At 41.6% G+C, this 13,488-nt stretch overlaps 2 protein-coding genes across 2 annotated transcripts; both read right to left on the reverse strand.

Annotated features, from left to right (window-relative positions):
- Nucleotides 1-2,113: 2,113 nt before the first annotated feature.
- Nucleotides 2,114-8,774, reverse strand: LOC110875546. The gene is made up of 3 exons (XM_022123743.1): nt 7,007-8,774; nt 4,628-6,470; nt 2,114-2,669 (listed from the first exon to the last, which is right to left on the reverse strand). Exons 1-3 carry the CDS (start codon nt 8,772-8,774, stop codon nt 2,114-2,116), a joined length of 4,167 nt encoding a protein of 1,388 aa, XP_021979435.1.
- LOC110875545 lies at nt 8,775-9,968 on the reverse strand. Its single transcript, XM_022123742.1, has one exon. The coding sequence runs from the start codon at nt 9,966-9,968 to the stop codon at nt 8,775-8,777; it is 1,194 nt and encodes a 397-aa protein (XP_021979434.1).
- Nucleotides 9,969-13,488: the final 3,520 nt, after the last annotated feature.

Genomic DNA, 13,488 nt, shown 5'->3' on the forward strand with positions numbered 1-13,488 from the left:
CACTTATCTTTTTTCGTCCCCGAAAAATTATTCGCAATGGAATCACAATCAAAACAAATGGCTTTCAATATATTCAATTATATTGTTAGACACATCTAACCACACGTTAACCAAAATTGTGAATATACGATCCACTTAAACCCAACCGCCGGTTTCCAAGCCCTTATTTTCGATCCACTAAGTTCAAGTAAGATATAGTTGTCTATGGATCCCACACTCAAAAGACTACGATTCCACCTATTCCCATTTCAGGCTTATGAGATTAAAAGATATTAAATCTACCGTCTTATATAAAAAACTCTTATGTTAGTCCGATTAAACTTTATGATGGAAGAATGGATGATATTGCGAGCTTACATGCTTTTGTATACGATCAGTTTAGCGGACATACGCCACACGAGTCACCATCCCCATGGTTAATGCCATAAACCTCACGTTTTTTTTTTCTTTTTACATGTGCTCAGATGAATGGAAATGAATGGATGGAATTTTTTTTTTCAAGGCGCCACACTGTTTCGGATTTGTTTTCACAAAAAGAAACAGGTGTGCCAGTTTAATCGGAGAAACTTATAAGTTTTTTACTTATGACGTACCCCTTATACCTTCCACAGTCTCAGTTTTACCATAGCTCCTAAGGCGGGAACCCACAAGACTCCTATTTTTAAATTATTTTATATCAAATCTAAGGAACCTTTCAACCAGCTGGGCCTACCCACATATCCTAAGTTAGACGTGTGACCGATTGTTTCGTTATCTCATATATATAATAATCGAAAAGCCAATGATTCAATTATACCTATCATTTTCCATTTTTATGCAGAAACTTTTACGGGACATTTTCTATTTTTCTATAATTTTTTTTTATATATATATGACAACCTAAACTAGACACTAGTTTCCCCCTCCCCACACTTAATTCCTTCATTGTCCTCAATGAAGAAGGAAACTATGACTCAAACAAACTGAAAATAAAAATAGAAATTAAAAAAAATACAACAACAACAATTGGAACAGACTCCCCTGGTTTCCGTGCCGCTCTGCATCTGTCTAGTTCCATGCCTTCCAAAGCGCACTAGTGCTCCACCCACAGTTCCCAACCAAATACCACTCATGACTAATTCTAGCAACATCACCAACATAATCATAGCATAATATATATATATATATATGTATATATATATATATATATATATATATATATATATATATATATATATATATATATATATATATATATATATATATATATATCAGCCCAACCGGTTAACCCTTACAATTTTCCCCAAATGTGTCAAATATCAAGTTAAGTACAGACCATCATTAGCTAAAAACAAAATAAAAGGGGAAAATACAAAAGATAACCAAAATCACCGGCGCTGATACTGCTAGAACCATCTACTCGTCATCACCATCCCTCTGCACCGGCTGATGTGGCGGAAACCACTCTGGGATGGGAACCTGCTGCTGCTCCAACATATACCTCATCATGTTCGACTGCATCCTAAACATATCCATCATGCTATCATAAACCGTCTCCAGTGTCAACGGATCAGGCCGCGGAGGCCTCAATGGATGCTGTGGCCTTGGCCTCTCAAGTCGAGGAACAATAACTTGACGCCTCGTGGAATGCCCAGCCTGCATGGCCTCAGACGCCAGTGTTCCCCCCGGTGGTAATACTTGCGGTGACATCTTCACCGGCTTCCATCTAATCGGATCATCTAACTCAACCACCCCTGTCAACTTCAAATCCTCTACATCGAACGGCCCAGTAGCCGGCCCCTCCGTCAGATGCACCTCGAGGTATCGTGCAAACACATCGGTTGCCATCGCAATCTGAGTGACATAAGTCCCCAACTCCAGCTCTGCACCCTGCCTCCGTCCTTTCGCAAACTGTGATAACAAAATCGTACCCAGATTCGCCTCCTTCTTCAACACTAAGCAATACAAACAGAAAAGATCCATAGTGTTCACTTTATCCTGCCCACTCTTCCTTGCCAGTAACGTGCACGCCAAAATCCGATGAACATATCTCAGAAATGGATCCCTTATCGACGACTCTACTGCCTCCCCTGACCAAACACTATCAGCAATAGTATTCCAGAACAATGCCAACTCAGATTCCAGAACATACTCTGTCCGATAATCCTTCTTCTTCTTGCACGGCCCCACGCAATGCACTCTGAAATAATTCTCCCTCAGCATAAAAACCAACCGCGCGTGCAAACTGCTCCACACTCCGTACATAATGCTGTCTACCTAAGCTGAACGACAACGTGTAAGGCTCAAAGTATCGATCCATGTCATATTTAAATGTGGAATGAAACTCCGTTGTCAGCTCAGCGTACTGCGGATCATTGCATCTTAGCGCATCTAACCATCTCGGGCCCATGAATTCCTCCATTCTTTGCCTTTCCCCCATGGCTTCTAACATTTCCCAATTGAATGTTCTATGCTTATACAACTGCATTGTACAAAACTTATCCCTTCGCGCTAATTCATCTGTGCCCAGTTCAAAATCCAAAAGCGTATGATTCCGTAACACCCTTTGATCTACTGGAAGGATCGGTGTTTCTGGCATAGGAGGGTTTTCCGGCCCACTGTATCGAATTGGTTCCCGTATTCTCTTCCTTTTCTTTGACCCAGAGCGACTAGATCCTTCTTCCGACATCCTGTCAAACAGAAACAACATCACACGATTAATACCGTAACATCGAACTTGTAACCGTATAGCATTTCATTCGCGGTTAGAAATTTCAATCGAATGCCGACTTGTTTTGAAAAATCATTTAAATCGGTCAACCTGTTCGAATGGAGATTGAGTACGAACAGACCGACCGACTATTAAAATTCATTTTCTACTCGATTTCAACTCCTACAATCAGAATCGGCATTCGAAAGAAGATCGGAAGCTTTTTAAAAATTTTTAGCATTTATTTATATTTTTTTTTATATATGTACACTATACAAACCGAGCCCCGACTACCATCCGGCCTAACTTTCCGCTCAAACTTACTCGTCTCGACACTAATTATCGCCCTATCCGCTCATCGACATTACCGCCTAATAAACGTGCACTGGACGAGACATCGACTTTATTGTCCTTTTTTCACCCTTACCCTTCCAAATTAGTGTGCACTCATTGACTAACCGCTCCTAGGCCCTACCCATCTTAATTTCTCGCATAAGAGCTAATCACAACATACTCACCACCGAATCTTTACTTCATTACTTCGTACACGACCTTGTGACCTATGACTGACGCAACTTCAACTAGACACAACTACTAGTACAATAAGATCCCAAATATCTCCAACTAAGCTCACATTATCCTTCTATACTTATCAACATTGTAATTATACGCACTGTCCATTCAAACAACAACCTTTTTTTACTCTTCTTTGATCATAGTTGCAGCTTATAATCAGACTGTATGCCCATCTCTCAACTCAAACCAGACTTCTCACACTACCTTCAATCTCTATCTTTAACAAAATCACAACAACCTCAGCAACTCTCATAATCCAAACTAATGCTCATCCTAAATTTTAGGTTCCTGACCCATCTCTATATTCAAACACCTCTCTGATACTAACTAACTTCAATATCCAACAACAATTTCCAACCGTTTTAAAGCATAAAAGAAATAAGCATAAGCATATAAAGATTCAAGCTTCCATACCTGGCTTCTTTTGCAATTGGAAATTAACACACTTTGAAACTTGATGTTAATCGACGACGGTCGGCGGTGAATCAGGCGGTCAACGGTGGTGTGGAAAGAGGTCGTTCGCCGGCCGGAAGTGATGAAAGGGGTGAGCGACGGTTGTCGGTTTGTGGGAGACGGTGGTGGACGGAAATCGACTAATGGGTGTGGTGATTAGTTGTCTCCGGCGGCAATGGAGATGAGGAGAGGGTGGTTGCCGCTCGAAGGTGAAGGAGGTGGTCGGCGGTAGGTGGAATGGTCGGACGGTGGAGTGAAGAATAAAGAGAATAGAGAAGAGAGCTGAGGGTGAAAGACTGAGCATGACCCAGGGTTTTATTTGATTGGTTTGGGCCGCGATACGCGGAAGAGTAAGAGGAACCCTACGCGACACGCTAACCCGTTTTAAACAAAAATTGACTTTTTGACTTGAATTCCAGGCGACACGCGGAAATGACCACGGACTCGTCCGCGACACGCCTGGGAACCAATTTTCCAGGAGTTTGCTCAAATTTTTAGTTTCCATGCCTTAGAAAATTTTTGGTTTTTCACTTGTTTTCACCTCCTTCACCCCCCAAACGAGTTTTTATGATAATTCAGCTCATATCCCTGCAATACTCCGGAAACAACCTGAAAACAACCGAAAAGTGTGCAAAAATGCCCCAAAAACTGATTTTTCAACCCGAAAATCACCTTGTCCTACCCCCCAAACGAGTGTGCGTTGCCCCCAACTGCACTAAAGCTTAACCAAACCACCCGAGCATCCCCACACTTGATTTACGGCACGGTTATACTCGAAAACTCACTAAAAATAGTCTAACTAACTACGAAAGCAAGAAAAATAATTACAAATGAGCCTTAGGCTGCCTCCTAAGAGCGCTAAGTTTTAGATCTTTAGCCAGATCGTACCTGTGCGATTACTCAACATACTCGCGGACTGTGCTCACATATAGCACTTCCACGTTCTTCCCAGGACCGTTAATTTCTCGCGCATTGAAGTACGGCTTCAGTCTATGGCCGTTCACCATCTGGCGGATATGATCATCAAAGTCCTCAATCTCGACATCACCGTGTTGTCCAACTTTGGTCACACGATAAGGTCCTGTCCACTTACTCTTCAGCTTCCCAGGGAACAGTTTCAACCTGGAATTGTATAACCAAACAAGCTGGCCAACTTCAAACACTTTCGGCTTAATCTTCGCGTCATGCACTTTCTTCATCTTATCTTTGTATGCAGCAGCACAATCATAAGCCTCATTCCTTATCTCTTCCAGTTCACCCAATGTCAATTGTCTCTCCTTACCTGTAGTATCATAATCAATGTTAATCTGTTTAACTGCCCAAAATGCACGATGTGCAATTTCTACCGGTAAATGACATCCTTTTCCATAGACCAATCGATACGGTGTTGTTCCAATCGGTGTTTTGTATGCTGTACGATACGCCCACAAAGCATCGTCCAATTTATTGGACCAATCCTTGCGGTCGGCTCGCACAGTTTTTTGTAAAATTTCTTTAATTTGTCGATTAGAAACTTCGACTTGCCCACTCGTTTGAGGATGATACGGAGTGGTAATTCGATGATCAACACCATATCTCTTAAGGAGTTTGCCAAAGTTGAAATTCTTGAAATGAGACCCCCCATCACTTATGATCACACGAGGGACACCAAATCTCGAAAAAATGTTCGATTGAACGAACTTGCAAACAACCTTATGGTCATTAGTCTTGGTGGCAATGGACTCAACCCATTTGGACACATAATCCACTGCCACCAAGATGTAAAGATTTCCAAACGAATTCGGGAATGGGCCCATAATGTCAATTCCCCATACGTCGAAGATATCGACAACGAGGATTGACTGCATGGGCATCTCATCCCATTTCGAAATGCTACCCATCTGTTGACATCGTAAACAATTCTTAGCATATTCAAACGAATCCCTAAACACCGTAGGCCAATATAGCCCACACGATAGCACTTTTCGTGCCGTTTTCTTTCCACTGAAATGTCCACCACATGCGGACTCGTGCACCAATGACAAAACGGATGGAATTTCTTCATCCTCAACACACTTCCGGATAATCTGATCAGCTCCAACTTTAAACAGATCCGATTCATCCCATATATACTGCTTTGCTTGTGAAAGAAAGTGCGCCTTCCTAGATCTCGACCAATGGTCCGGAATGATACCTGAATGAGCATAATTAGCAAAGTTAGCAAACCATGGTTGAGTATCAATAGTAAGTAAATGCTCATCAAGAAAAGTTTCCAGAATGTCATGTTCAGGTCCTTCAATCTCATTCACCACTCGTGACAGGTGGTCCGCCACCACATTTTCGCTTCCCTTCTTATCTCGTATCTCCAAGTCAAATTCTTGCAATAAAAGGATCCACCTAATAAGCCTTGGCTTTTCATCCTTTTTCTCCATAAGATACCTGATGGCAGAGTGATCAGAAAACACAATTACTTTACTACCACAAATATAAGGTCTAAACTTGTCTAAAGCATAGACAACAGCAAGTAGCTCCTTTTCCGTGGTTGTGTAATTCAACTGAGCATCCGCGAGAGTCTTGCTCGCATAATAGATTGCCACCGGTTTCTTGTCAACTCTCTGTCCCAAAACTGCACCTACTGCATAGTCACTCGCATCACACATTATTTCAAAAGGAAGTGACCAATTAGGGGATTGTAGGATGGGTGCTTCAACTAACTTTTGTTTTAGTGTCTCAAAAGATCTTTTAGAATGCTTGTCAAAAACAAATGGGACATCTTTTAACAAAAGATTACACAATGGTTTAGTGATAACTGAAAAGTTTTTAATGAACCGTCTGTAAAACCGGCGTGTCCAAGAAAGGAACGGACGCCTTTGACACTTGTGGGTGGTGGTAAGGTCGAAATTACTTGAATTTTTGTGTGGTCCACTTCAATCCCCTTACCCGAGACAACGTGTCCCAACACGATGCCTTCCTAAACCATAAAATGGCTCTTTTCCCAACTTAACACCAGGTTTGTTTCAACACATCTTTTTAGCACTCGTGACAATTGTTCCAAACAGGCCTCAAAAGATGTGCCAAAGATTGAAAAATCATCCATAAAAATTTCCAAAGACTCCCCGACCATATCTGAAAAGATACTCATCATACACCTTTGGAAGGTGGCCGGGGCATTGCACAGTCCAAACGGCATTCGCCTAAACGCAAAAGTACCGTAAGGACAGGTAAACGTAGTCTTTTGTTGACCATCAGGATGAATAGCAATCTGATTATAACCTGAATAACCATCAAGAAAACAGTAAAATTTCTGACCTGCGAGCTTTTCCACAATCTGATCAATAAAAGGAAGTGGGAAGTGATCCTTTGAAGTTGCAGCATTCAACTTTCTATAATCTATGCAAATTCTCCACCCGGTTACCTGCCGGGTGGCCACTTCCTTACCGTCTTCACCTGTAACAATCTGGATGCCCGCCTTTTTAGGCACCGTCTGTGTCGGACTCACCCAAGTACTGTCCGATATGGGATAGATGATCCCTGCATCCAGCCACTTTAAAACTTCCTTTTTCACAATTTCCCGCATGTTTGGGTTTAGTCTTCGTTGAGCATCTCGAGCAGGTTTTGCTCCCTCCTCCGTGATGATCTTGTGCATAACAATGGATGGACTAATCCCCTTGAGATCAGCGATTGTCCACCCAATTGCAGCCCGGTTGGCTATCAACACTTCCATCAAAGCTTTTTCCTGTTCAAGTGACAAATTGGCAGCAATAATTACCGGTAGGGTGTTGTTGTCGCCCACAAAAGCATACTTCAAATGCTTTGGCAATGTCTTCAACTCGACTTGTGGAGGTGACTCAAGTGATGGCTTCAATTGAGTGTCAATATGATCCGGTAAATTCTCGACTTGATGCGTCCAAGTCGGCTTCAATTCCTTGGCAGCCATCACCTCCAACTCGTCTTCCGTATATTCCAATTCCACCTCTATTTCCGCCAAATCCCTGTCACAAACAAAACACGTCTCTATAGTGCATTCCCCACTTTCGTGAGGATAACACCCGTCAATAATGTCCGCCATAAAGCATTCATCATTGACTAGAGAATCAGATGCACGGGCAAAAGCATTTAATCGGACCTTACGATTTCCAAACGTGATGTCAACCGTACCATTTCTACAATCGATTACTGCATTAGCGGTTGCTAAAAATGGTCTACCAAGTATGACATTAGGTTGTTTAGTATTTCCAATTTGCACGTAGTCTAAAACCAAAAAGTCAATTGGGTAATAAAACTTGTCAACTTTGACAATGACATCACGTAAGATCCCTCGGGGTAGTTTTAACGTCAAGTCGGCCAACACCACGGTGGTGTCGGCTTGCTTCAATGGTCCGAAGTCGTATTGATCGTATAAACTTCCCGGTAAGATGCTAACACTTGCTCCCAAATCCAGCAAGGCTCGACTCATCTTAAATTCACCCACTTGAATGGGGATTAGAGGAGCACCTGGATCTCGGAGCTTTGGTGGAAGATCACCCGATAAAACGGCACTAACTTTTTCGGTTAAAGCTATCTTTTTTGGAAATTTGTTGTGCCGTTTCTGGGTGCAAAGCTCTTTCAAATATTTTGCATATGCCGGAACCTGCTTGATTGCGTCTAATAACGGGAGATTAATTTTCACTTGTTTAAAAACTTCCCACATCTCATCCTGTTGTGGGCCCCGTTTATTAACAACTTTTGTTTCGGGATTAATTAAAGCCTTAGGAAATGGTACGGTATTACCCTCCATACCCTTCTTCTTTTTATCACCCGGTTCAGTATCTATCACCCTATTATTTTCAAGATTTTCTTTTTTATTCTTTTTAGGGCTAATAGGTTCCGGCTCCGCGTCGGACTTGTTTTCCTCATCAACCTCCTCCACAACACCTTCAACAAAATGTGGAGGAGTCCCAACCTGATTATCATAAACTTTCCCATAACGAAGAATACTTACCTGATTAATTCTGGCGTTAGACGAACTCCCTTGATGCTGTGGATTCTTCGTGGTATCACTGGGTAATCGACTCGAATCTTTTCTCCCTTGTGCCATCTAGGTCGCCAGTTGGGCGACTTGCTTTTCCAATGCTTGATGAGATTTAGCTTGCACTTCTTGGTCTTTTTTCATTTGCTTCAACATTTCCATAATCTCCCGATTGGAAACCTCCTCGTTTGAAGTATTTGCCTTGCCTTGCTCCTGTTGTTGTTGATAACTTCTTTGGTTGCCCTTGTTGTAATTTCCTTGAGGGTAATTCTGATTATAATTCGATTGACGATTCTGGTACGGCTGGCTTCCTTGATTCGGTACCTGAAAATGAGGATTCAATTGATTAGTATTACTATACCGAAAATTTGGATGATTACGCAAACCTGGGTGATATGTGTTTGAATTCATATCATAATTCCTTTGCTCTCCATAAACCATGTTCACGTCCTCCTCAGCTGCTACAAACTGACCCGGGCATGCATCCAACGTATGTCCCAGATCTTCACATGAATCACAAACCGGAAAGGTTTGCGTCGCATGCACTGCATCCCGTTCGCCCAAACCTCTAAATTTCGCTAACTGGCGTTCCAACGCCTCCTTTTCTCTCTCTAACTGAGCAACCCTTGCATTAGAGGTTCCTGCACTTGATGGTGCCACAATTGGATACTTTTTATTCCTATCCGACTGTGCCTGTCTCTTCGAATCTGCTGCAACAATATCCAGATAATCCCAATCTACATCCACATGATTTTTCAAAAATGTACCCCCAGTGATAGCTTTAATATCCCGTCTATCCTCATTGGAAATCCCATCGTGAAATGCAGTAATCAACTCCCATCTTTGAATACCGTGGTGAGGACAATTACGGATCAATTGATTGAACCGTTTCCAAGCCTCGTAAAGAAGCTCACCCGGTAATTGTTGGAATTCTCTGATTGCTAATCTCCCCGTTTTAGTTCTTTGCGGGGTATAGTACTCATCCAAAAATTGTTGTTGCAGCTCTTGCCATGTATAAATGCTAGCATATGGCAACGATGTAAACCAATCCCTCGCAGCATCCTTTAATGAAAACTGAAACAATACCAACTTAACCTGATCTGGCGTGAAACCGTGTCCCGCAATCATACCACAAACTGCCTCAAAATCTGCTATGTGTGCATATGGCTCTTCAGTACCTTTCCCGTGAAAGGTAGGTAGCATGTTCAGAATATGTGGTTTTGCTTCAAACGAACATTCCACATTACCCGGTGTGACTGGCATCACTATCGGTGATGCATGCTCAGCAATGTGTGGCCTGAAGTGGCTCTCAACCCCTCGAATATTCGGATTCGGAAAACGAGGATCTCTTTGTCTTTGGCGAGGTGCAACCGGTGCCCTGTGAACCTGTGGTGGGGTTTGATAAGCATCTACTCCCCGTGGTTGTCTTGGTTGCTAATACATCGGTTGATTGCGATTAACTGGTTGATTTTGGTACCCAGCTGGATACCCCATATACCCATCGTTTATCCCCCACTTCTTGTCTCCATAACCATCATCCCATGTCTCTGTTCTTGCCCTATTATCCACTTGCTCAAACATAGCACCCGACCGGTTCGGGTGTGGCACAAGATTTGGTTGATTCACGGTCCGCAAGGGATTTGGTTGTGGTGGTAATCGGCTTTCAAGAGGGTAAAGTGGTCCACCAATAACATGAAATTCTCCAGTTGGAGCAGAGGTTGGTTGGGTGGTTGTGCTTGATGATGGTGCAGTGGGTGTGGACTGTTGTTGTGGTTCAGATGTGAATGGAGGCGGTGGCATTGGTGGCAGTTCAGTAGTTGATGGTTGTGGTGGTGTTTGCTGTTGTGGAGTGGATTGGTTTTCTGATGGATTCATGGTGTCTTGAATTGCTTTTCCTTTCAAGGCTGAACGAAGAAGCAGATTTTGGCGTGCGGTCTTTTCACTTTCGGGATCAAACAAGAGCGGAGAAGATCTTCCTGAAAACCGAGTATGCATGCAAAAAGATCACCTGCACACAAGTAAACAAGAAAACAAAGCGTAATACCGAACAAGACAAAACTAAACAAAAAGAAATATTTTTGGGTTTTTTATGATTTTTTCAAAAACAATAAAAGAAACGACTACTACTAAACTAACACTAAGCGCACGAACTCCCCGGCAACGACGCCATTTTGATGACTGTCGTAAGGGTCAATCAAAAACCTAAATAAGCTACGTAGATAGCGTAAGTAGGGTATCGTATCCACGGGGAATTTGTGGTCAGTGTCACGTTTCTATCTAAGAACTAACTTAACTAGATTGGGGGTTTTGTGAATTTGATTATAAAAACTAGAAAGCTAATTAATAAAGTTGTAATCAATACGAGAAAGAGTAACCTCTACCCGGAATCTCAATTACCCGTTTAACATCAAAATTTGTTTACCGATTCAAAACACCACATAGACATGGCCTCGGAATTAATGAATCTGATTAATTATCAAGGATAGTTTTTAAGATTCACTATGCCACCTAATAACCCGTTCAATTGTATCAACTACCCGCCAATTTACCAACCCGCTAACAACGCAAGAAAGTTGCCAATACGCTTAATAAACGACAAATAATTCAAACACAATGAACGTTTACCAAGAATCCAACACGAGTGGTCAAGCTGTACCAGTTATACGACTCCGCAAACAAGAATTAATGCTAAACAATGTAAAAGTTCATCCGAATAGAAGCTACAAGAAGTTTAGCCGCTCATTGTTGTCATACTAGCTTCGGTAATGATTCGAGAATTACAAAACATGAAGTATCGACTTGAATGATGGCGTATGATGGAAAATAATGCTCTTTTGTTCGTCCAAAAACCTGATTGCCGGCTGCTTGTTCCAGATGATAGCCAACAACCCTAAAAATCCCATCTTATCAATTAAAAACGTTTTCTTCTTGGCACCTTCCTCCGCGAGTCGCGACAGAACAAACGTATCACCCCGCGTATCGCGGGGACAAGTATCTGGGCCGGCTTCATTTAACATCCTCAGGCGTGTCGCGGAGATAACCATCTCTTGTGCCGCGTATCGCGGGAATGTCCCTGTTGACTTTTTCCAGTTCAGCTCCATATGTTGACTTGTCAGCTCCTTAAACCTTCATTATTCCCTGTTTTAAGCCCTGCTAAACACAAACATCAGTATTCTATAAGTAACCTCTCTCCCACCACTTAACGTATGTAACGAACTAACACTTGACGCTTAACACAATAAACTATGCTTATTTTAACTTAACATCAGTAACAATGTGATAAACAATCTTACTACGGATGTGTCAGTAGATTTTCGCACATTTAGTAAATTGAAACGAGATATAAACCTAAATTCAAACTTGCTTGATTCGTGGGTAACTATTCTTGAATATATGGGTAACCCCCGAAATATTGTTTGAAAGGTCCCATATTCTGAGATACTAGGTCTTTATACTTAGTGATATCTGGGGTATTATCCCGGGACTTCTGCTGAATGGAAGTTCTGACCTAGTCCCCGGATAATACTTTCTGCAAATGCTTGAAAAAATGCCGCCCTCAGCAATCTGATTAAACAATAAAATTGATAGTCATTGCTGTTGTAAAAAAGATCCTCTAAAGGGGACCCACCAAAAGTCGAGCTGTCATCTCTCTGCTGAACGGAAGTTCTGACCTTAGCTCTCACGGTTTCGCATCTAACCCCTTTACAGATATCAGCTGTGGTATACTCACCTGTAAGACTGAATATTTCGGATCTGGATACGGGAGTATATTCAAGTGGAGTGATACACAATTAAGTTTAAGTCTCTAAAACATTAATATCGTATCTCGAATCGATTGAAATCTGTGTGAGAATTTAAGAGGACAAACATACTGACAATCTAGGTAAATTGTTTAAAGCTTAAAATGAAATCAAGCTTAACGGTGTTGGTGATTTGTCTCAGAATCTGATATGATCCTCTTGCACAAACTCAAAAATATTGTTTGTAAATATTACATTTCTGTATGTTTTTGTTTACTAGTAGTGTTATCTTTCAGAAAATCCAAAAAGATTTTGTGTGTGTTTTTAGCATAAATTTTGAAAAAGTCAAAAAGATTTTCAACAACTGATGTTAGAGAACTGATTTTCAAAATTCCGAGTGCTAAACATGATGAGCTGAATTTGAGGGGGAGTGTTTGTGTAAAATTAATTGTTTTCATTAAATCTAATCTTATTCAAGTGGTTCATCATAGATATTTGAGAGAAGTCATGTGTTGGTGCAAAAGTGGTTTGAAATGTTTGTGAAAGAAAGTTTATTTCGGGGTTGAGATTGTGCAGGTAGCCAGGTTTCGATTCCTGAAGATCTCTGATGGAAGAGAGCCAAGTTTCAAATTTAGTAAATTGAAACGAGATATAAACCTAAATTCAAACTTGCTTGATTCGTGGGTAACTATTCTTGAATATATGGGTAACCCCCGAAATCTTGTTTGAAAGGTCCCATATTCTGAGATACTAGGTCTTTATACTTAGTGATATCTGGGGTATTATCCCGGGACTTCTGCTGAAAGGAAGTTCTGACCTAGTCCCCGGATAATACTTTCTGCAAATGCTTGAAAAAGCCCCGCCCTCAGCAATCTGATTAAACAATAAAATTGATAGTCATTGCTGTTGTAAAAAAGATCCTCTAAAGGGGACCCACCAAAAGTCGAGCTGTCATCTCTCTGCTGAACGGAAGTTCTGACCTTAGCTCTCACGGTTTCGCATCTAACCCCTTTACAGATATCAGCTGTGGTATACTCACCTGT

This window comes from Helianthus annuus, chromosome 9 (assembly GCF_002127325.2).
Source record: "Helianthus annuus cultivar XRQ/B chromosome 9, HanXRQr2.0-SUNRISE, whole genome shotgun sequence".
Taxonomy (NCBI): Eukaryota; Viridiplantae; Streptophyta; class Magnoliopsida; order Asterales; family Asteraceae; genus Helianthus; species Helianthus annuus.